General features: G+C 42.8%; 1 protein-coding gene across 3 annotated transcripts in view; it reads right to left on the reverse strand.

Annotated features, from left to right (window-relative positions):
* Positions 1-1,224: 1,224 nt before the first annotated feature.
* Positions 1,225-25,740, reverse strand: part of LOC122836030 (protection of telomeres protein 1-like) — a 62,568-nt gene continuing 38,052 nt past the window's right edge. For 2 of the 3 annotated variants that reach the window (XM_044125666.1, XM_044125665.1), the window contains exons 11-19: positions 23,218-23,402; positions 22,293-22,390; positions 22,010-22,036; positions 20,712-20,868; positions 15,219-15,427; positions 14,935-15,070; positions 14,740-14,822; positions 13,619-13,713; positions 1,225-2,925 (exon numbers count right to left, since the gene is read on the reverse strand). In XM_044125666.1, coding sequence (XP_043981601.1) covers positions 2,113-2,925; positions 13,619-13,713; positions 14,740-14,822; positions 14,935-15,070; positions 15,219-15,427; positions 20,712-20,868; positions 22,010-22,036; positions 22,293-22,390; positions 23,218-23,402 — 1,803 coding nt within the window. In that variant the 3' untranslated portion in view covers positions 1,225-2,112. Of the gene's footprint in view, positions 2,926-11,878; positions 12,257-12,442; positions 12,549-13,618; positions 13,714-14,739; positions 14,823-14,934; positions 15,071-15,218; positions 15,428-20,711; positions 20,869-22,009; positions 22,037-22,292; positions 22,391-23,217; positions 23,403-25,740 lie in introns of those variants that run through there. The other variant, XM_044125667.1, reaches the window with a different exon arrangement.

Raw genomic sequence — 25,740 nt, forward strand, 5'->3', positions numbered from 1 at the left:
TGGAATAAATGCGCACATTTTAGTTTACACTGTTGTGTTCTGCTTGATTTAACCTTTGTTTGTTTTTGAGTCACCTCAGTGCTGGCTGCTCCAGTCCTTCAGGAGAACAGAGGTGGAGAAGGGGTGGAGCCAGCCTATTGAAACTGCAAATTGGTTTATACCACTACTCATCAGCAAGAGGGGGGGAATGGGATTTTCCTTCGTTAGTTATAGTTAGGTTTTTGTGTGTTTCCCCCTTTGTGTCTTCTATGTGGCCTGATCAGCCAGTATTTAAGTTTCCCCTTTTGTCTCATTTCAGTAGGTCTGTTTGTTTCAGTAGGTCTGTTTGTTAGCCTGAGTTGAATTTTGTTACTTTGACCTCTTTTATGGGCCCAAATTTGTAATTTGTTCATTATTGACCCATGTTCTTTGTTTTGGGTTCACTAAAAAAGACATTTTTGAATCTAAACCTGTGCCTGAATCTTCTTTGACTGCTCAGACCATCACACAGAACTAAGAACAAACAAATGGCTTTGCTGTTGAGTGACATAACACTGCAAGATTTCAGCTTCATATGCTGACAATAGTGTGATTGCATTCAGGAAGTACAGCACTTGTGCAGCACAAAATGTGCTGCACAAGTGCTGTACTTCCTGTACTTCTTATGAATAAATGCTTGAGATCTATTTTTAGCTGGAACTGAGGTGGCTGAGACAGACTTGTGGTTTGGGTGACAGTGGTAAGCCGGTGATGGTTCCACTGCTTGGGGATCAGCCAGTCCCATCTCATACTTATCACCAGCTTAGAGAAGCCCTTGGTGCTTGACTAGAAATGACTTTAACACCCAAGTAGGTGGAGTCATCCTTCTTTCTCCTTGTTTTCCTATTTGAGGAGGTCTGAGTTTGTATCACCCTCAGTTTCCTTCCATCATGTCATTTGTTCATGAACTACTTTAGATCAGGGTATGATGTGTTGCCTTTTTAGAGCTTTTGGCCTATTTTATGTTGTCAGGTTTAGTCTAAGTGATTAAGGTTAATCACTTAGACCAGTAAATCCATGATTTAAAAACAAGACAAATTTTATTTTTGTATGAGGTCTAGTTTTTTTGAATAGATTTTTTCTGTAGTAACTAAACTCATTATAACAAACTCGTCAGATTCTTTGATACTAAAATTTACGTGATAATCTTTAAAATCAGTGTGACAAAGATGAAAAAACAGAAGAAACAATATTTTCTTCTTCTAGTGGTGTTCTTGTTTATTTCTTTTTTTCTTTCTAAAACAATGGTGAAAAAAAGGTACTACTTATATCAAAACTAAAGTTTAAAATGACAAAAAACCCTTCCAATATTTCATTGTAAAAGTAAAATGGAAGTATTCAAATCATTCAAATAGTCATTCACAACAACATCAGCAAACAGCTATTATGCTAACATAAATGAATTCTTTTTACACTTCTTTTATTTACAACCATGTTGAGTCTTTTTGTGCCTTAACAAATATAGAGTTTATGATTGGTAAAAAGTGATTAAGAATACAAGCAAAAGCTGTAAAAATACTAAATTAACTCATACTGACTGGATTCTTTTAAGAAAATTATGAGGGGGAATCTCAGCTGGAGACTGCAGCTCCAGGGAGGAGATGCGTCTTGAAGGCAGTTGCCATGGATATTAGAGGATTACTCAAACACGCATGAAATATTCAAAGCAACACTCCAGGTGTGTTTTTGATAAGGAAAAACGTTATAACATGATGTAAAACTCAAAAAAATTTGATTTGACCTAATACTGCCTCTTTCATATTTTCTCTCCAAAGAGATCAAAACAGGCTGCAGGTAGGCTGTCTTTCCGTAGCGGTGATTTAAGATTACACATTCTAGGATTTATTGCTTCTAGGCATATAAAAAGTATGATGCTACAAGAATGGCAATACCTTGAAATTATAACAGAAACCTTCTACTATTAAAAAAAGGTTTCATATATTTGGGCCATTATTGAATTCAACCACAGATTTCAGCAAATATCCGATGGACAGACACTTTTGTTATGAGTTTGTCAGCTGGCATCAATTTGAATATTTGGGGTCTCAGAATGAAACAGCTTGGAGTCATTCAGTCATTCAGTCAGCGCTGATCTCAGCAGTGTGTCCCCACAGCAGAGTAAGCAGTGGAGGTGGAGGGCTCTATGGTGCTAAATGGTGAAAGCTCCAGCTCAGCTGTGGGACATTCAATTTCAACTTCTCTGTTGTGAGGTGGGCTGCACTCCTCGCAGCAGCAGCAGCAGCAGTCCAGAAAGGCTCTGGTGAACGGTTGGCACAGACAGAACAGCAGCACAGGGGTCCCTGCAGACTTGCAGAACAGCAACAGCTGGCTGACCAGATGCAAGATGTCCAGGGTCTCCCTGGGAATGCCAGCCGCCATGTACATTGTGATGATGTTGCAGATGTTCTCAGGGATGATGCAGAAGCCGTAAAGGATGGCCAAGGCCACCACGGCACAGTTCATCTGGCTCTCCAGCTGGATTTGCTTTTTGCTCCCTCGTACACAAGCTTGCTCAGCGTGACGGATCTTTCTGGCAGTGACCAGTGAGCTGCAGATGGTGAACAGTGTTGGCAAGCAGAAGTAGCAGCCAAAGTACCACCAGAGGCGTGCACTGTCATAGGTCAGCCCCAGGACGTACAGAGTGTCTGGGAGCTCAGTGGAGATCTGAACCGTACAATGTTCATAGGGCGTCACATCAGGGGTGTCACTGTCCTCTGTAACCAGCTGTCGGATGAGCAGCTCAGGTAAAGCCAGCAGCAACGCTCCAACCCAAATGACTGCCAGCTTGGCCGTGGTAGATGCCCAGTTCTCAATCATCTCATAATACATCTTCACATTGGTGGCTGCACGAAAACGATCGATGCACAGAGCGCACAGTGTGAAGGTGGTGACCCCTAGAGATGCCACCTGGGAGAAGAGCAAAAGCAGAATGTTGAGTGATATAAACACAAATCCATGAACATCACAACACTTACCCTGATCTGATGAACCTATGTGCCTGCCACAAAACATCTTAGACAAAGCAAGCTAGCACCTGACGGGCGTTTGCACACAGAATTTCACTTGTATTTACCAAAGAAATACAATATTTGCCTTTTTTTACTTTTGCTGCTCACTGTGAGGACAGTTGAATCAGGATCAACACAAAGAAAAACTTACTATATTTTTGTGAAATCATTTAGAATGCCAAAGAATAATGTCATCTCTATTAATCTACAGCAGGGATGGGCACTTCTGGTCCTCGAGGGCCAGTCTCCTGCAACTTTTAGATGTATCTCATCATAACTGAGTCAAAAATTAGGTCATTAGCAGAACTGAAGAACCTGAATGCAGCTGGGAGGTGATTCAGCTGTTGGATTCAGGTGTGTTAGACCAGGTAGACATCTAAGAGTTGCAGGACACTGGCCCTCGAGGACCAAGAGTGCCCACCCCTGATCTACAGACTGCTCCTATGCAAGCCAGTATTTTATTTCACTAAAGCATCCTCACATTATGCACCAGGTTTATGAGTGGAATATTTTGCTTATTTAGATATTTTTAAGTCAAATTTCTGAGAACAGAGAGGCACCTTAAAACACTTATTTCTTTAGTGATAGTAATTTGGAATTTAATTATTTTACACAATCAAAATGACAAGTCTAAATCTTCCTGTTTTCAATTAGGAGTGTGGCATATCTGCCCCTCAGCTATAAACAGAAACCACAGGAGGCTGGATATGATCTAGAGCTGAATAGCCAGTTTGAACAGGAACGTACTCCATCTGGATGATGTGTCCAGATTTATCAGTGGATGTATTCGCACATGAACTCTGTGAGACATCAGTGACAGTAGGGAGAGACTGGATGACACCACAAATAGGGTGGTGACTACTGGAATGTCAATGACAGCTCGGAGAGACAGCTTCAGTGGTGACCCATTCTGTGTTGCAAGAACTTGCATGGCCTAAAAATCCACCAAGCAAACATGAAGTGTTTGCTGGGAGCAGAAGTAACACAAGGCACAGTCTAAACATCTTGGTGAGATGTAGGAGGAGCCCGCAAGAGTCTCCCCAGAGTGCCCAGAGCCTTCAAGTGTTGTTGACTAATCCTGCAAGCACTGAGTCATTGATGAAGTGGATTAAGTGGTGGTGTCTCCAGTACTTATTTCAGAAGGAGTGAGAGCACCCAATCTAGCTGCACCCCACAGCAGAATTCATAAAGAACCTTTTTAGCTGAATTTATGCAAAGACATTCACATGCGATTAACAACCTTCGTCCAAGAGTCCCACCTCACATTCATTCATTCCATAGGTTAATTTACTATCAGCCAGAGTATGATGGAATCCTATCTTTAGTAGACTACTGGTAGGAATAGTACAGCCTGACCAGGTCGTCACAGGCAACACACACAGATACACCCATTCACACTCAGGTCTAAGGACAATTCACAGAAATCAATGAATGTAACAGTCATGTTTTTGCACTGTGGGAGGAAGCCAGAGTACCCACACATCCATGAGGACAATTTGACTCCATGCTGGAAGGCAACATCCATTCCTGCAGGCGAAGCAGAAAAATCCTGAAGGAGAATTTCTGTGCATTAATTGGTCATATGAAGCTCAAACTCAATTGGGTTAGGCAGAAAAAAAGTGATCCAAAGAAACAACAGTAAGTCCTTCTATGAATGGCTCTTATAATCTGAAAGTTTTGGAAAATGTGTCAATTACAGACAAAAAAAGTGAAAGATAACTTTTTACTAGTTTAATGAACTTCCAGATTCCTTGTTCAGTTTACCTTCTTATTGACTCCCTCTGGTTCAGTTAGAGGACAATGGTTAGCTTTTGGGTTGAACCTTAAGATTACCTGTGCTACTGTGTCTGCGTGTTTTAGGCCTGCCCTCTGCCCTCAGTTTCGACCCTGTTACCTGTAGGTGATGAAGATCCAGCAGCACTAAGGGCTGTAGCTCCTTCTCATATGATGAAAAAAAACAAAGAAAATGCAACACAGGAGAAGTGAATGCTGCAAGTTAACGACTCCATTAATCTGCTGGATTTCTTATCTTAATTTGCTTCTAATTATGCATCAGGTTCATTTTATTATTGAGACTGGTTAAAAATGTACGTACATTTTGTACAAAAATGTACGTACATTTTGTACAAAAATGTACGTACATTTTTAACCAGTCTCAATAATAAAATGAACCTGATGCATAATTAGAAGCAAATTAAAATATATATGACTGACTTGGAATCTGTCTATGATTGACCTGATTTTTTGTGAAGTATCTTGATGTAATGTGTTGTTATAGAAATAACCTGAATTGAAATATTCCTTGTGAACCGTTGATTCAAACATCTGCAAGTCACAGATTTCTGGTTAAAATACTTTCCATGTTTCTAGTTTCAGTTGAACCTATTTGAAATTATTTGTTTGAACTCAGACAACAAATGAGAGTGTTAGTGATATCTAACAGAATGTGTGGTGGTTGGTACGTTACTTCTTCCTGTTTTATTCAAAGAAATTCAGAGTAGTTGCTGTTCTGAGTTTCCGGGAACAAGATTTCATCCATTTGATGGATGAAGGATTGAGACGTTTATATCAAGAAGAAATTGCTGTATTGAAGCTAAATTATAAACAGAGCCTATTTAGAGGATCTTAACACTGTTTACAGTGATGCAGACAGTCCTGTGGTCAAGGTCTAATCTCAGTCTGAGAGGTGGCTCACTAATCCCACTCCCAGTCTGATGGGTGAGCAGATTGTAACACATGCAGAAGGTTTTTCACAGTGTGATGTGACCTTAATCAGATAAACAAGCCCTCCTTTCATTTAGATTTAGATCTGATACTGGATCCACCTTCTTCTCCTGGGATATTTATGTGCAGAACCTCTGCATTATCTGGCTGCAGCTGTCAAAGAAACCTTCATCAAGCTAAGCGTGCCTGACAGGGTGAGCAAGTATAGGCAGGAGAATGACTGAGAATAACATAAAAATAGTTTTAATAACTATAAAAATGAACCCTAACAGCATTCATAAAATCAGATTCCATTCATAAATTCTTTATGAAAAGTGATAGACATTCACATGCGATGTGATTAAGAAATGGAGCACACCAATATTAGAATGGGCGCAGACTTTTATGTCAACCTGACAGACAGCAGAGGGAGAATTGTTGAGCTGAGGCAAACATGTTAGTATGTCAAGATATGACATGTTTGATAACACACCCTCAACCTCAGCCAGTCCTGCCTTCGTTTGGGTTAGTGTGTGAGCCTCCTTTAAAATGATGGAAATTCCTCACTTTGGTGTATCATATTTATTGATGCTGCGTTCAGAACGTGTTATGGATTCTGTGTTTTCCTCTATCTGCACACTGTTGTTGCTATGTTCATCTTTGTGTTGGAGTTGGAAGGTCTCTTGTATGTTTCCTCACCAAATGTATGTTGGCACCAGCTTTTAAAGGTGTTCAGTTTGCTCTCTCATCATTTTAGTTATATTTAAGTTCATTATCTTTTTTTTTTCATTATTAAACAGTGCTGCTGGTCGCTAGAAAACCCTAGTGGAAAAAAAAAAAAAAACTAGTATATTTCAAATGTACGTTTGTACATTTTAAGTATACTAAGTATTAAGTGTACTACATATAAATATATATGAAGTATACTAACAGCATGTAATTTTGACATTATAACTTTAACACATTTAAATATGATTGTACCACAATACACTTAAGAAATGTATTAAATAAAAATATACTTTAAGTGAACAAAATATGTATTTGCTCAACTGTACCAATGAAACAATATGCTTTTAAAGGTTTTTTGCATATATTTTAAAATATATGCTCAAAGTAGATTTTTTTTTTTATTCAATTGATGGTTACTTTAAAACCATTAAATATATTGATATTTCAGTATGTTTAAATTGCATCTCTGTATTTACTTTAGGCTAATGAAGTATGCCTTTTTAGGTGCCTTAAAAATCTTTTACTATGCTGTTAAAATGGCAAAGAATAAAAAAAAATTAACAATCCTTACAGTGGAACTGGTGGTAAGTTTGCTTCAAAATGCTAATTATCTTCATTTAATTATAAACAGTGCAGTACATATAAAAGCAAACTTGTGTTGGTTTCAGAAATAGTTATTTTATCAATTTTATTGTTATTTTTATGATTATTATCATAATCATTCAACTTCATGTTATAACTGCATGGAGGCTCTGAAGTTATAACATGTGTTGTGACTTATAGTTCTTTGATATTGTGAGACTGTTGTTATAACTCGTTCATCATTGTTTTTATCTTCAACATATTTTTGCAGTTTAAGCAAATCAAGATGAAAAACCTAAAGACTTTTCTGTCTCAGAAGAGGCTCTGGCTCCGCCAGATCACCACATCAGTTCTGAGGATGAACCTCCACATCGTCTTCATGGTGTGAGGCTTTTTGGGTGTTTTTTTTACACTGAGCAGCTTGCTACATTTTTAACAAAAGCTAGTGTGTTTCAAACACTAAATGCTTAATAAATATAATTTGTTGTAAAAATAATTGGACAGAAATTATTCCCCTTGTTAATCTACCATTTCTCTTTCATACATTTTATTCATTGTTAGCTTTCAGGGCCTTGTGATGAACTGGTGTGATCCAGGGTGAATGCCCCCTATCATCTGATGACTGCTGCAGATGGGCACCACCAGCCCCCCTCACCACCCTGCAAGGATCTATGTGTTCAGATCATGGATGGATGGAAAGCTTTTAAAGTAGTTTTCTCCCTTAAATCCACACTTAAAACAACTTTATAGCTAATGCCAACATCAACTGATTCTATGATATTGCTGACTATTTTTTACTACGGTACTTCTAACATAAAGAGACAAAGAAGACACCCAGAAATGTTTTTTCAATCAAGGCATCAGGGCATCCCAATCATCATAAGTTCTGATGATGCCACATACATAGCGAGTCCACAACGTCTTAAAATTATAAGTCTTACTTTTTTCTTTGCCGTTTTTCTGTATTCTTTAAAATACAAGTGTTTTCCTTGTTTACTGTTTTATTCTTTTTTTTGTATGTTTCTGTAAAGTGCAGTGGCACAGTGAATGGGGATGTTCCCTCATTGATCCTCACTCAACAAAGGTCTAAAAATCAGCTATTGTACTCTGCTGCTCTGCTGTGGGGGAGGTTTGACTGATAGACCCACCATGTCATGTCTGCATCTTTGCAGTTATCAATAGTCATCATAACGTTCTTGCTATATTTAGCATGTCACACAAAAAATGGTATGAATTTGAATCAGCAGATCATTCCAGAAAACTAATCGGTGGAACTATATTTATACTCTTACAAAACTCTGATTTACCTTTCATTTCTATCTTTATGCACCACCCAGGCCCATTTACCAGATTCAGGACCATATTGAGGGGTTCTAATGAAGCAGATTTACATATTGTATATATTAGTGGTGTGATTACAGTATGCTCCAATTACACTTTCAGTTTACAATAACTGCTAATGAAGTACACTTCTTAGTTATCAATGTCTTTTGTTATTCTTCTTTGCCACGTTTACATTAAATGCTTCATAAACACTACAGTATACTGCAAACATACCAGGCTACCAGGAGGCAGAAGGATAAATTACAACACACTTTCCAAATTTAAAAATTACATTGTGCATTCAATCTATTCACTAGACTACAATGCTAATATACTATCAGAGACTTGTACAAATTATCCATCCATCCATTTTCTGTTCACCCTTGTCCCTAATGGGGTCAGGAGGGTTGCTGGTGCCTATCTCCAGCTACGTTCCGGGCGAGAGGCGGGGTCACCCTGGACAGGTCGCCAGTCTGTCACAGGGCAACACACAGACATACAGGACACACAACCATTCACACACACACTCACACCTAAGGAGAATTTAGAGAGACCAATAAACCTGACAGTCATGTTTTTGGACTGTGGTAGGAAATCGGAGAACCTGGAGAGAACCCATGCATGCACAGGGAGAACATGCAAACTCCATGCAGAAAGACCCTGGGCCGGGAATCGCACCCAGGACCTTCTTGCTGCAAGCCAACATACAGCTCTACCAACTGCGCCACTGTGCAGCCCTGTACAAATTATCAATATATCAAAAGATTACAGACAATATGCTTTTAAAAATTAGCACAATAAAACAATAGGTACACTTTAGAAAAATGTTTCACCAAGGACAGAGTATTATTTTAATACAATGTCACAGTATTCCAGTATTACTCCAGACAAACTGACGTTAATCCTTCCTAAGAACAGGTAGATAAGATCAGTAGATGAGATAGGCCGACCACTAATCTCCCAAAATTAAGGAACTTTGTTCATCCCTAATTTGAGAACTATGGTGGATTAATAGCATCAAATCAAAAACTATGGACTTTCTACTCCTGAGCAGAGTGTTGGATGTGATTTGGGTGTGACATGGAGAGCTTTAAAAAAGTTTTCAATTCCTCATACTTTTCCAGTTGTCGCATTCTAACCTCAAATGTCAGTATTTCATTGGGACCAACATAGGTCAGAATTATTAAGTGGAAGAAACATGATGTATTATTTTCAACTTCCTAACAGATAAAGATCAGAAAAACATAGTCTTTATATCCCTTTATTTTGATTCCCCCAAATAAAATCCAGTAAAACTTGACTTCAGGATTCACCACAGTAAACAAAATCCATCTGTGTGCAGTTGAACCTCAGTCTAAATGCATCTGGTTCTGGCCTCAGAGGTTCTTTAAAGATCAAGCATCAACCTTGGAGACCAGGGAACCCAGCAGGAGGTCAGGCAGAACCTGGTGGTTCTATTTAAAGTAGAATTAGGTTCTAAAACAACATCCCAGAGTTCTGATCAATCAATCCTTCATCTGGACAATGGAGACAAGATGGACCACCAGAAGACCTACCAGGACATGGACATTCACCTGGATTGACAGGAGACCATGGAGACTGTGGATGAGCTACAGAGATCCACAGCTCAGGAGGACAATCTGCTGACACACTAGCAATCCTACATAACACGCCTGGCCTTTATTGATTTAACATTGAGCATGATTACTGTCAGCAGTAGAAAGCCCTTCCACCAACCTCTCACCTCCAGGTAGGGGACGATCCTGCAGGAGAACTCTCCCAGCAGCCAGTTCTTGGTGAGCTCGTGGAAAACCACGAGTGGCACGCAGAAGAAGACAACGATGAAGTCCCAGAGCGCAAGGTTTGCCAGCAGGGAATTGGAGATGCTCCTCATGTAGTAGTTGTGACACACAATACACATGAGCGCCACGTTCCCGATGATGCCTACGCTGAAGATGATGGCGGCCACCAGCAGCACCGCCCAGGCTCCGTAGGACGCGGCAGTGAGGGGATAAAATGGGTTCTTCATCTGTTTGCGTCTGGTCCGCGGGTTCCCTGGTCCAAACGGCGTGGTGTCAGGAGTGTCCGGCAGGGAGTAATCCACCTCCTCCTCATAGTTGCTGCTGTTGAATATCAATGGGAAAAGGGGGTCCCGCTCCTGCGCCATAGCGACCGGTGTCTCCAACAGCGGCTTGTTTCGCCTCCTCCGGTTCTGATTGGACGTCGGATCTTTCTCATATGTTCTGATTCCGCATTTAAGCCCTTTCCCGTTTTTTTTAAATCCTACTTCTACAGTACATTGGGTTTTTCGCATGCTCTCCCGTGTGCGTAAATGTCCATTTAGAGCAGAACGTTTACGCACAGAGCGTTGGCGCAGCGCTCCCTGTAGCTTGGCTAGTTCCGGGCCCAACGGGGGAAACACGGCTACACGGCTGGCTATTTGGGGGGGGCACCACTTCTCGGGGGTGGTAGCTTCATTATGAGGACCGGGACGCGAGCCTTGGTGCCGGCGGAGCGGAGCGGCACCGATGTTACTCCACAGCAGCAAGCAGAGGAGCCGCTGAGGCAGCATGGTGGTTCGGCTTAAACAGAGGGGGGGTTCGGGCAGCGCCACGATGCTCGGTCCATCTCCAGACTGTGCTGTCAGGTCAAAGAGGTCTTGAGCTTCTAGGAATATGAGGGGTCCACTCCCGACTCCCGGGCAGACTAGGATCTGTGCGGGGAGCCGATGTGCAGACACCAAGGTCACCGCTCGTACGACTAAAGAACCCCGAAGTTTGAAAAGTTCCACCTCACGAAGCTCTGAGGCGGAGAGAAAAAGGCCCGGCAAGGGAAGGAGAGAGTCTGGGGTGAGGGAGGGGACCGCGGTGGAGAATTACTAAGGGAGGGAGAGGGAGGAGCAAACATCCGTCAAACTTCCCATATTGATTCTGTTTACCTTGCAGAAAACAGTGGCAGTAATAACCCTGATCATGGAAAGGACAAGAATTGTGACAAAGTTGGCACCCTCAATAGAATCAGAGTCAGTTTCTGTGCAATAATGAGTAACCATGTCAATAAGTCACATTAGAGAGAATTATACTAGATTGACGCATATCCTTACTGCATTTTAGATATAAAATAATGGATAACAAATACTTTCCTACAATTTTTAAAATGCTTTATAACTGAGAAACTTATTAAAGTTCTGTTTTTTCCAAATAGTTTGATCCAAAACATCCCATAACATCTCACCTGTTCAATCTGCTCCAGTCTCTACCTGGTTTCCTTCCAGGATTGTTCTGGAATTAGCTCCATTCATCCTTCCATCATCCCTGACCTGCTTCATGTTGAAGAAACACATTCCCGCATGATGCTGCCATTCGTGCATGTTGCACAGTGGACAGGATGTTTTCAGGGTGCAATGGATGCAAAAAAGTTTGGTTTTGTCTTCACAGAGAAGAAAGTGAAGACTCCATACAGATGAGCTCTTCTCCAACATGGTCCCTGACCCTGTGATCAGTTTTAACTTATAGCCACCCTGATGTGCCACCAATAAAATATCCGATTCAAGCTCACTGATTATACTTTTATTTAGAAAATCATTAAATCACTTTGATGAATGGTGGAGAAAACTTTGGGATGGAAACAAACGGAAAGCATCCCATCAGTGCAAGGAACAGGTTTCCCACCAAGCAGCTCAGAAGACAGAACACTTGATGTGTTTGAATGTTAGGTGCTTCAGGTTCAGTCCAGTCCAAACTGGTCCATTGTGCTTCATTGTGCATTGTCCAGACTGTTACATCAGGGTTTGACGACCACAGTATTGCAGATCTGGTAGCAGGTCTGGCTCTGCCTCTCCTCACCCTCTGTCTGGTACGCCATGAGACACAAGTCGAGCCATGGTCGCTCACCTGTAATACATGTGAGACTTCATCAAGGTCACCTGAACCCTGGACTGGACAGGAAGTGATAAGAGTCATGAGGCAACTGTAAAGGTACTGAGACAGACTGTGGAATAGATTCTGCCACTGATTTCTCTCAGTGCACAGGCCTTCATGGACTCAGAGCAGAGCTGGGTTGTTGGTCCCATTACATACCTATGCTGCCTTCTGCTGGACAGAGTGTATCCATGATCTGATGAATGCTGTTTTGAGCTTCCTGATTGGTTGAGATATCTTTTGCTGCCACGCTGAAGAAAAGCTCCTGAAGACAGAAGCAACGCGGTTAGTAAGTTAGTAAGCCAGCAATTCTGAGCTCTGTCAGCTGATAAGGGAGCAGGCAGAAAACTGCTGCTTTTAAAACAAACCACTGCTCTGTCTAGAGGGGGCAAGTTTCTGTAACTAGGGACAGTCTACAGTTTCAAAGATCAAACAATCTTTCATCATTTTTCAGTAAATTTTTTCAGCCAGTTTTCAGATGAATAACACTAAATAATACAAAGTAAACAGAATCAGATAAGAACCAGAATAAAGAACACTGCTGTGTAAATAAGTCCCTGGTCTGATGACTGAAAAGCCACCAGAATAAATGAATATATTATTAGGAAAAAAATAATTTTGTATTTTCTTACATCTCTTTTATCTGCTCACATGCACACTGCTCCATCCTTACATAGCCAGAACATACAAGACTGGCAACAGCCACACATAAACAAAAACTGAATAAAGCTGGCTAACACCTCTTAGAGGGTAGTGATTTGGTCGGGTTCTGAACCTGGAAAAGCGGACCTGGGTGGCAGGAAACCTTTGCAGGTGGAGTTAATTAGCTGATTAATGAGATTCCAACATTTCATAAAATTGGGACTGTTCATTTTCTGAAAGCCAAAATCATCACAGTGATGATTTTGGCTTTCAGAACGTGTTCGACATAGTTTTTCATTCTATGTCAACTCAGTATGAAATGTGCACCACTATTTTGTCCCAAGATCTGCATGGGCAAGACTTTCTAAATGTGAAAATATAATTGCACACATACACAAACACAAGATATTCTCTTATAACCGAAGCAGGTTAGTAAATAGCCCTTAGCAACAGAGAGGCTGGATGACTAAATGAGCATCCACTCAGAAACCAGTTCATTATTAAGATGAAATTTTCTAGTTCCACTTTAGTGAAGGTGATGTCATGGGTGACCCGTCCAGGCTGTACCCAGCCTTGGAAAAACCCACAGGCTCTAACTCCTGCATGAACACAGCTGTTCTCATATTGCAGTCAGATGTTCCAGCTCAGACTTTACCTGCCTCACTGACTAGGGCATGAAAATCAGAAACTCACGGCATGTCTCCATAGGTAGACGTCCAGAGTGTCCGTGGCATCCTGCAACTGTAATTTCAACAGCAAGACCAGCTGTAGCGGCTGCACGCCAAGGGCTGCAGAACACAAGCAGACAGAAGGCGACCCCAAGTCAATCATGTTAAGGAGGTAAATTTGTCTTTAATAGACTGCTGTCAGCAGTCAGCATGCTGTTAGCAGCCTGCCACACAGCCAGCCAGACAACCAACCAGCCAGTAAGTCAACCAACCAACCAACCAGCCAGCCAGCCAGCCAGCCAGCCTTTGGCAGGAAATCCAGACTCCAGCTATGCTCTCATTGCACTCACTCTGGTGATCCTTGCCGTTTCCAGGTCAGAATGGATTTTTCCTAGCCTGGCTGTGGCCTTCTTGTGCAATTCAGCTCAATTCAAATCTTGATCAGTCTGGCCTTTCTTCCATTCACCTGGATTCCCTCAGGTAGATTTTCTATCTGGCCAATGGCTGTTTACAGTGCAGCCAATTTCTGATAAAATTTATAGTGCTAAACTGGGGCATTACATCCCAGTTAGTGATTGGGTAAAATTTAAAAGCTCAACATAGTCCACACTTCCAGGAAGCAATGATTTCTTAACAGTCAAGACCCAGACCTTGTTGAAGCAAAGTGCTGGACATGGGGCTGGTATTTACCAATCTGCAGTGAAAAATGTTTCACTTTTTTGCTTTCATATTAATATAGTTGAGATTTTGCCAGACTTTTGAAAAATAAAATGATGACAGTCCAATTAGGATGTAATTAAGGTGATTGGAAACTCAGGAGGTAGGAGTTCATCAGGCTGAAGGTTTGATTCCCATTCCTTTCAACTCCATCATGTTGTGTTGGACAAGATACTTCACCCACCTGGCCTCACCTGCAGGTGGGGGTCAGACTGGCCCAAGGCAGCTAGGGCTACACCATGGATATGTGTGTGTGTGCTCTGGGGTCCTCTGGATCAGATTGAGTGCTGTACCAGTTCATACTATTTATTACCATAAGAAGTTAATGGTGAGTGACATATAACCAAAACTTGGTTTTGTTTGGAGCCTGTTACTATGGTTACTGTTTTCTCTCTCATCTTCAACTACAGGAAGTGCAGCATGTCTCACTGTCTGCGATTATCGTCTCATCGATCTGCTCCAGTCCTGCAGCACTCGGCTCCCTCACTGCAGCCTCAGAGCACCACTTACACCTGCAACACATGCACAGCTATCAGAGATGCTGTTCCTAACACACTGGTGGGACTGTTTGGGTTTCTGTTCTGTTATTATGTAATGCTAAGAGAAGAGGGGCAGGGTTGTTACCCGTAGTATCTGTTTGTTCCTCTGAACAGGAAGGGTGCGGTCAGGTCCAGCAGGGCCAGCTGGCCACAAGATGGCGCCACTGGAACAACATTGGGATAAGCAGCTGATAGGTGCTGTGTCTCCTCCAGAGAGCACCCTGGAGGGAGTGAGGAAGGAATTAAAATAAAAACATAATTTCCTTTGTTGCAGATCTGATGAGAAGAAAAGTCACAAAGTTTAAAAAATTTCATCTTAAAAAAAGACACTGAAGGAAGTTGCAGACATTTCCTGGTCTTGACTGTTACCCATGAGGAAGATGAGCTTCTCGGTTTTGCCCTCCGTCATGAGCTTGGTGGACAGGTGAACACTGGGAGAGTGCTGTTGGGATGCTGAGGCGTCTCCTGGTAGGTCCACATGTCCAGACAACGCCCATGGAGGAAGAATACAGGCTGTATGGTGTCGGGTCGCTTCAGAGAAGATCCCGGCCAGCAGCTCTTCATCTGGGACGTCCTGACTGGGAACACAGTGGAGCTTTCATTCTCCATGGACTCACACAAAACAGCTCACTTTATCTCTATAGTGCCAATTCACAACACGTTGTCTCAAACAGCAAAGTTTTCTCAATTAATTATTGAGTATACACAGGTGTTGTTCAGTTGTAGCTGTAGCAACAGGTGTTCTGCTTGTAAATTCATTTCCTTTGAATGTACAAGGAAATTTAGGCTGATGTTTATAGTAGCTCTCTGTCAATAGCAGGAAGGAGAGTGGGCGGAGCACTGGAAGCTCTGCTTCCACTGTTTGCTCAAAGGACAAGTAAGGAAGGAAGGAAGGAAGGAAAAAAGGAAGGAACATATTCAGAAGTCCGGGAAGGAATATTTAAGCAGATCCTCTTCATTACATGTCTGACCTCAGGAGGCCACTTCAGGCTCCTGGTGGCAGTCTAATGATGGGTGTGGTTTGAATCAGCTGACAGAATCTAGATCATTGTGGTTCTAGGCAAGAGATCCTTCAAGATATGTTTAGCTCATTGTCTAAACGTTTCTTTAAAATCCTAAACAAATATGAAATGACAAGATTTTATCTAAGCTGCTTGTGACCAAGCCCGGGCTCCTGTCTCCATCCATCCATCTTCTTCTGCTTATCTGGGGTCGGATCATGGGGGTAGCAGCTTCAGAAGGGAGGCCCAGACTTCCCTCTCCCCAGCCACTTCTTCCAGCTCCTCCTCCGGAATTCCAAGGCGTTCCCTGGCCAGCCGAGAGGCATAGTCCCTCCAGCGTGTCCTGGGTCTTCCCCGGGGCCTCTTCCCGGTGGGACGTGCCCAGAACACCTCACCAGGGAGGCGTCCAGAAGGCATCCTGACCAGATGCCTGAGCCACCTCAACTGGCCTCTCTCGATGTGAAGGAGCAGCGGCTCTACTCTGAGTCCCTCCCGGATGACTGAGTTTCTCACCCTATCTCTAAGGGAGAGCCCAGCCACCCTATGGAGAAAAGCCATTTTGGTCGCTTGTATCCGCGATCTCGTTCTTTCGGTCATGACCCAAAGCTCATGACTATAGATGAGGGTGGGAACGTAGATCGACCGGTAAATCGAGAGCTTCATTTTTGGCTCAGCTCTCTCTTCACCACAAAGGACTGGTACAGCGCCCACTTGACAGCAGACGCTGCGCCAATCCGCCTGTCGATCTCCCGCTCCCTTCTTCCCCCATTCGTGAACAAGGTCCCGAGATACTTGAACTGCTCCACTTGGGGCAGGACACCCCCCTGACCCGGAGAAGACACTCTACAATTTTCCGGCTCAAGACCATGGCCTTGGATATGGAGGCACTGATCGCCATCCCAGCCGCTTCACACTTGGCTGCAAACCGCTCCAGCGAGAGCTGCAGATCACATCCCGATGAAGCCAAAAGGACCACATCATCCGCAAAAAGTAGAGATGCAACCCTAAGGCCACCAAAACGGATCCCCTCAACACCCTGGCTGCGCCTAGAAATTCTGTCCATAAAAGTAATGAACAGAATCGGTGACAAAGGGCAGCCCTGGCGGAGTCCAATCTCACCGTAAACGAGCCCGACTTACTGGCGGTAATGCGGACCAGACTGACACCAGTCATACAGGGACCTGACAGCCCCTATCAAGGAGCCCGGTACCTCATACTCCCGGAGAAGCCCCCACAGGACTCCCCGAGGGACACAGTCGAACGCCTTCTCCAAGTCTACAAAACACATGTAAACTGGTTGGGCGAACTCACATGTACCCTCCAGGACCGTGCTGAGGGTGTAGAGCTGGTCCAGTGTTCCATGACCAGGACGAAAACCACACTGCTCTTCCTGAATCCGAGGTTCGACAATCCGACAGACCCTCCTCTCCAGAACCTTGCCAGGGAGGCTTAAGAGTGTGACCCCATTGGAGCACACCCTCCGGTCCCCTTTTTTGAACAGGGGGACCACCACCCCAGTCTGCCAATCCAGGGGAACTGCCCCCGATGTCCATGCAATATTGAAGAGTCGCGTTAACCAACACAACCCCACAACATCCAGAGCCTTAAGGAACTCTGGGCAGATCTCATCCACCGCCGGGGAGCTTTTTGACCACCTCGGCGACCTCGACCCCAGAGATTGGAGAACCCAACCCAGAGTCCCCAGGCTCAGCTTCCACAATAGAAGGCATGTCGGTGGGATTGAGGAGGTCTTTGAAGTACTCTGCCCATGCGGCCATGGCTCAGATGAGCCGCCTCGACAATGGAGGCACGGAACACGGTCCACTCAAACTCCATGTCCCCCACCTCCCCGGGACGTGTTCAAAGTTCTGCCGGAGATGGGAGTTAAAGCTCCGTCTCACAGGGGATTCCGCCAGACGTTCCCAGCAGACCCTCACAACACGTTTGGGCCTGCCAGGTCTGACCGGCATCCTCCCCCACCAGCAGAGCCAACTCACCACCAGGTAGTGGTCGGTGGACAGCTCCGCACCTCTCTTCACCCGAGTGTCAAGACATACGGCCGCAGTTCCGATGAAACGATGACAAAGTTGATCATCGAACTGCGGCCTAGGGTGTCCTGGTGCCAAGTGCACATATGGACACCCTTATGCTTGAACATGGTGTTCGTTATGGACAATCCATGACGAGCATCGAAGTCCAACAACAGAACACCACTCGAGTTCAGATCGGGGGGGCCGTTCCTCCCAACCACGCCCCTCCAGGCCTCACTGTCATTGCCCACGTGAGCATTGAAGTCCCCCAGCAGAACAAGGGAGTTCCCAGGAGGAGCACTCTCTAGTACCCCCTCTAGGGACTCCAAAAAGGGTGGGTAATCTGAACTGTAATCGGCCCGTAAGCACAAACAACAGTCAGAACCCGTCCCCCAACCCTTAGGCGGAGGGAGGCTACCCTCTCGTTCACCGGGGTAAACCTCAAATACAGGCACCGAGAGGGGGAGCAACAAGTATGCCCACTCCTGCCCAACGCCTCTCACCTTGGGCAACTCCAGAGTGGAAGTATGTCCAGCCCCTCTCAAGAAGACTGGTTCCAGAACCAGAGCCATGCGTCGAGGTGAGACCGACTATTTCTAGCCGGAAACTCTCGACCTCACACACTAGCTCCGACTCCTTCCCCACCAGAGAAGTGACATTCCATGTCCCAAGAGCTAGCTTTCGCAACAGAGGATCAGACCGCCAGGGTCCCCTCCCTTGGCCGCCACCCATCACACATTGCACCCGACCCCGTTGGCCCCTCTCACTGGTGGTAGGCCCATGGGAGGGGGGCCCACCACCATCTCGAAAGTTCACATGTCCACCTGTTCTCATTTTCACATGTGCATCTGTCCACATGTATATCAATCCGCCTATTCATATGTCCACCTGTCCATATGTTGACCTGTTTACATGTCCACATGTTAACATGTCCATCTGTCCACATATTCACCTACCCACATCATTCCATTCACCTACATCCATCATTTCTCCTATCCACATGTACACCCATCCACCTGTCCTCTTGTCCAGGAGGACATATGGATATGTCCACCTGTTTATATGTCCACATGTTCAACTCTCCTCATGTCCATCATTCTCCTGTCCACATGTTCACCTATGCTCATGTCCATCATTCCTCCTGTCCTTGCGTCCACCTGTTCACCCATCCATCATTCCTCCTGTCCACCTCTTTATATGTCCACATTTTCTCCTGTCCATATGTGCATCTGTCCTTATATCCATTATTCCTCCTGCCCACATGTCCACCTGTCCTCATGTTCACCAACCCATATGATCACCTGTTGCTCATGTCTATCACTCATCCCATTCACCTGTCCTCATGTTCATATGTCCACATGTCCACATCATGAGTGGAAATCCTTGAGGGTTCTGAGGGGTCCAGAATCCCCCGGTCACAGACTGAACTGCTTCCTTCACTACAGGAAAACTACAGGCAGACTACAATTCTAAAACAATACAGACGTCACGTTATCATCCACAACTTCTTCTGTTCGCTGATTGGTCAGGTATAAAATCTACCAAAAGGAATCCACTTCAATGGGAGTAAGACCAGACTGAGCTGTGAAGTGAAATTTAATTGAGCAGAATAGTGCAGGAAGGCAACAACCAGGTTAGGATTACAAAGACACAGACTTAGTTTGTTCGATACACTAAATAATATATTATATTATAGTATTCTTAGCAGCATTGCAATCTGAATTTGGACAGCACTATAGTTAACAGGGTATTGGAGCCAAATATGTGTATTTTTGTTTTTTAGGTCACTAGATGGGGCTGTCGGCTCCAGTATATGAACCAAGAGGTGATAGGTAGTTGATAGGTGTTGAACCCGGAAGGGCATACAAGTTTTTGACCGCTGTGGCAGAGTCATTGTTAACACTGTTGCCATGGAATAAATGGATTTTGTTCAGAAATGGTTCATCTGACTGGAACAAATTTGGAATTTGGACCACAAGAAGATCTCTGGGATTAACTTTACACGCAATGCACAGGTACAAAGTTAGCTGCTCAGCGCATCATGAATACGCAGCAACGGATCAAAGCTTAACTAGTGCATTAAACTGGCTAGTACACAGAGAATAAAATGTATCCTGTTGAGTTCAAGCTCTTTGTTTTACAGCCTGTCAGCTCTGCACACACCAGCATGTTTAGATGAGTGAAGAGGTTCAATCTGCTGTTTGCTGGGTTCAAATTGGAAATCCTGTTTTCTGCCTTGTATGGCATTTGTAAAAACACAGCTGGACTCTTAAAGACTGGACCAAACATGCCTTTCTGCCTGCTGACAGGTGACTTTAAATAAGGAATGTTTTGAGCAGACTGACCTCTGTGGAGAACAGGTTATTCATATTTATTATGTACATCTACATCAGGGGTGTCAAACTCCAGGCCTGAAGGGCCGCAGTCCTGCAACTTTTAGATGTGTCTCTGCTGCAGCACAGCTGAATAGAATAATTAAGGCTCTGGAGAACTGATCTACTCAAGGTGGAGGCAATTAAGCCATTTCATTCCAGTGTTTTGTACCTGTGGCACATCTAAAAACTGCAGGACTGCGGCCCTCGAGGACTGGAGTTTGACACCCCTGATCTACATAATTACCCATAAAGTTAACAAATGTAGCTCATGTGCTGGCAGAATGAAAGACCAGCTGTTTCTGTCAATCATGATTGTTTCTGTCAATCATGATTTAGTGATTTGACAGAAACAAGTGGAGCTGCCTCTGGTGCTGATCGGAGGACCTGGGAAGTTAGCTGTTATTGGAGCGTTTAGCAGCAGACAGGTCAGCACCCGGCCGCAGTGTGTGGACCTACATTGCTGAACAGCTGCAGCAGAAGAGTTTGAGGGCGCGGTGCAACTGGCTGGGCTCATAAGAACCTATTTGCGCTCGAACATGGTGAGTCTGGCCACCAGCACTCTGCTTCACCTGGGACAGAGTTACCAGCTGCAGCTGGTGGTCACAGCACCGCTCTGAAAAACAGGAAAATAAACTCCATTATTTATATAAGGCTTTCATTATGAATCCTCCAAAGTGTGTTCCCAAAAAACTGAAGCCAAGCTGAGGATCCTTCTTTAGTCAAATGTTTTTACTCCTGGCAGATTTCTGCTGTTTGTTTCTGTGTGACAAGCAGGAGTCACATTAATTTAATATTTTTCGTATTTTTGTAAAATATTAGAAAAATTTGAAGTCTGTCCGTCGTTTTGACAGATTACAATTCACATCCCTATTTAGTGCAGACGCGCAAGTCACTTTCAACTTGTAGTACAGAGTTACAGTACAGACCAAAAGTTTGGACACACCTTCTACTTGAATTCAATTAGAAGGTGTGTCCAAACTTTTGGTCTGTACTGTAATTCCAGAGGTAGTTACATCAAACAAAAAAAAATATCCCTTCTGAATATAATCTCCGACACAATACATAATGCATCTGACTGGTAGCTTCCAGTGCACTGAAGAGTTATGGCCAGGAAGCACAGTGCAGGAGAACCGCTGCTGGAGTCTCATAATTTAAGTGGATTCTCACTGCAGAGAAAAGGTTAGATATCTTCATGTGTTTGATAGATGGTGGGATCTAGAGTGTTCAACTTGTTGAATATTAATTAAACTGCATAAAAATTAAATGCAACATATCGTAATAGCCATTATAATAATAATCTATCAATATAATTTCAAAATTATATTGATAGAATTTGACAGAATATTTTTGACTACATCAGTCAAAATGATGTACAAAAACATCTAGCGTGACTGCGGGTCTCAATGTTCAGATCATCTAAGGTGTTTTCATTTTAGGCCAAGCTAACATGACAAAATACAAAAAAACTCTTTTCAAATGTTGGTTTCCTTTAATAGGGAGAAAAACCAGCCTGGCAGACTGTGGACTGGTGACTGCTCTCCATCTCTGTGGATCTCTGCTTTCTGTTTCAGTTCAGACACACTGAACTGACTATTTTCTGAAATACTGTGGTAGTAACATGACACACAACTTAACAGAGTTTCCTCTTTTGTCATGCAATTTAATGAAGTTGCATGACAACTTTGATTTGTCTAAAAAATATTCTACACTAGTCCAGAACCAAAGTTTACTGATGTAATATTTCATCTTCATACCAGTTCTACAGTCCACCACCTCGCCATCTGAAACAGAAAGAGAGACGGAAATTATTGAGTGTGACAGATTGAGACTGAAGTCAAATTGTGGAGGCGGCAATCATTAACAAAGAAAACAAAGACTAATTGTGTGCTAAATATTGAATACATTAAAATCACAAACAGAAGCTCTATTACTACGCCATAATTATAATTATCTCTGACCTTCAGAGATGTGACCTTCTGGGGTCTGATCTTCAGAGGTTTAAACTTCAGGGATCTGTCTTGTAGGTGTCTTTCATACCTATAAACTCTGGTGGAGTGCTCCAGACTTCCAGGAGCTCAGAGTCATTCAGCTCAGAAACTTCTTCGTCTTGGTGGTCTAAGAACGCCTGTATGACTCTAACAACATCCAAACAAGATCAAAGCAAAGGATTGGGTTGATGTCTATAGATCCATTCATAGACATTCATAGACAATCAGAAGAAAAGAGAATGAAAATGACAAAAATAGTAAAAGATTTGCAGGGTGCACAAAGGGATATGGGGGAATAAAAAGCAAGCTAATTTATTTTCTCTTATATTCTGTGAAAGTTTTGCAAGATCCAAAAGCCTTCATAAGTTGTGACCTGTGTGATCTTGGCTATATGGGGGTCACATAGTAAATGAGAGCTGACTGTAATGAAGAGGCAACAGAAATATTAAAAACGTTTTGAATCCCTCCTCTATCCAACAAAGCACTTGGAATCATATTAATGGTTTAACTTTTTATTAAACGGCTACAGTGGGTTGACATATTTGAAGGACAGTATAGACAGTCAAAGCCTTGGTCTGTCAAACAGTGGTCAGCATCAAATACTAAACAACTGATTACATTTTCTCCCCTAATGTAATGCTAATAAAGAAGCCATGAAGCTTAAAATTTCAGGTGATGCAGACCGTTTCTCAAGTTTATGTAGACTCTAGATAAGAAGAATCTTATCTAGTCATTAGACTCTTGTAGTCTAATAACTAAAATAAATTATTAGGCCAGTTTCTTATCATTGATCTAATAATAATAATATAAATAAATAAATAAATCTCTACCATGGGTGCAAGTTAGCTATGATTATTTCATTATGTCTCTGTATAGAATTGAGCCTTTGGATTTCAAAAAACCTTCACAGGATTTGAAGGAACCAAGTGTTTGACAGGTTCTGTCCTCCTGTCAGACACGTGGCACAAACAAACCTCCTGAGTTTCTGCACATCTGGGCTGTTTTCTGGCAGAAGCCGGATGCCTCTCCCGTGTGACGTTCCTCCGTGGAGGTAGAAGGCTAGGTGATCTGGCTCCACAGGCTGGCTGCTAGTGAGGCCCGGTACTCTACTGGGTCCTGGGACTGCTCGGAGGTTATAGATTTTCAAAAAGGCACCAGGCTGACAGGAAAGAGGGGTCAGTTCAACACAGGGAAGAGTAAGTCCATAGTTCTATCCCTTTGCTAGGGATAGAAGCAAAAACCTGAGTTACCAGCTAGAACTGTAGCATGGCTCCCCCGTTTTCTATTGGCCAAGGACTTACAGTGAAGTAGGCAAACTTGAGTGGTGCTTCTCACAGTTTATGCTCAAAGGTCCAGATGTGATTTTACATGTGACTTAACATGTGACTCAGATTACAGGAGGAACCATCGGTCCAGTAGACCAGGATCTGGTTTAATAACGTTTGCCTTGAAAAGTGGACTCTGTGAGTAAGTCACCTGGAACCGAACAGGCAGCTTCATCCGCTAAATCCTTCACTAAAAGCATTTTTAGTTTTAATGTAATAGTCTAGAGTGAGATCAACCCAGTACCTCTGGGGAAAAAGCAGTTGTAGTAACACTGAGAGAGACTGAACTGTGAGGCCTGCAGAGTGAGTGCTAGTATTTTGGACCAGCTGTGAATCAAAATGCTTCAAATGATGCCTTCTAAGAAATGAAATGAAAGTAAAAAGTTAGAGAATGAAATAAACAAGTGTTTATTTACTTAATAATTAAGAATGTGGATTGACAGATTCAGAGGCTGTCCAAGGCACAACTCAGAAGAACTCCATCCTCAGTCACTCTCCTCAAATATTCACTGACATCAGCAGTGGTTTTATCTGAGAGCCTCCCTGACACAGTCTCTTCCATATTTCACACTTTGCAGGACATTATTGATGGAAAGCAGAAAAGGACGACCAGAAAGGGAATTTTCCCTATGCTGTAACTTCTTTACAGCCCAGTACATAACATTTCCATATTTGTTAAAATCCTCTTTATGTTGTGATGGGAAAATTATTATAACATATGCTAATGTTTGCAAAGTCTCACCAAAAGAACCTGCCTGGGTTACATACAAGGTTGAAAGTTTTTTTCCTGCAGCTGCATTGGAACTAGACTGTCTATTCCATATTTTGGATCCCTTATCCTTGGTATAGACCTATATGCTGACTCTGCCTGTTGGAGCCAGAGTATCATTTTTTTGTTTTATTATCTGGTGATTTTTATTTTCCAAACGGAGCAGAAAATGAGACAGATGATCCTTCAACTCCTCCCTGAATTACTATTTCCAAGAGAGGCCAAGTGAAACAAATCACAACAAACTTCACATTAAAAGATAGTTAATTCTACAAACTAGGGAAGGCTGTCATAACCAAGAGCATTTCCTGTATGCGTTGATGATATTGGGCTACTGACTGGAAAAAGACAGTTCAAAGCGTCTCCTAACTGACAGCATGGTCACATCACCTATGCTTCTAATATGCTTAACTACTCAACAAAGTTAGAAAACAGGATCTTCAGTGCTGTTCATTTATTTCTTGTAAATATCCTACCGTGCATCTTCAATCAATCAATCAATCAAATTTTATTTATATAGCACATTTCAGCAGCAAGGCATTTCAAAGTGCTCTACATCAAATCAAACACAAAGTCAGCGTTTCAGCTGTTTTACAGTTTTCTGGGAGTTTGTTCCAGATTTGTGGTGCATAGATGCTAAATGCCGCTTCTCCTCATTTGGTTCTGGTTCTGGGGATGCAGAGCAGACCAGAACCAGAAGACCTAAGAGGTTTGAAAGGTTGATACAACAGCAGCAGATCTTTAATATATTGTGGTGCTAAACCATTCAGTGATTTATAAACTAACAACAGTATTTTAAAGTTTATTCTTTGAGCTACCGGGAGCCAGTGGAGGGACTTTAAAACTGGTGTTATGTGCTCTATCTTCCTGGTTTTAGTGAGAACACGAGCAGCAGCATTCTGGATCAGCTGTAGCTGTTTGATTGATTTGTTGGACAGACCTGTGAAGACGCTGTTGCAATAATCAATGTGACTGAAGATAAACGCATGAATGAGGTTCTCTAGATCTGGCTGAGACATTAGTCCTTTAGTCAAGAAAAACATTGGTAGGGCAAAGCTTTACAAAAACTGGAGATCAGAAATTGGTTACTTCATAAAATTCACATGTGAATGTTTCTAAAAATCAAACAGGGGATTTGTTTATAATGATGGTAACAGCTTTTGTTATGTATCAGGTTAAGTTAGTACTTCTCAAATGGTGGGGCAGGATATATACGGAGCGGAGGATATAAGCAGATGTTTTGAAATATAACTGCCATCATAAAGGAGAGATAGAGAACTTTGCCAGTGAAAAGAAAAACGGCAGCAGAGGTCAATAAAGCAAGTATGATGGAGTTTAATGGCCAGGCTAAGAGATTTTTGTTTTCAAATCAGGGCCTGTTCTAGGCATGGATACATGAAGGG

The sequence above is a fragment of the Gambusia affinis genome, linkage group LG08 (genome assembly GCF_019740435.1).
Source record: "Gambusia affinis linkage group LG08, SWU_Gaff_1.0, whole genome shotgun sequence".
NCBI classification, from domain to species: Eukaryota; Metazoa; Chordata; class Actinopteri; order Cyprinodontiformes; family Poeciliidae; genus Gambusia; species Gambusia affinis.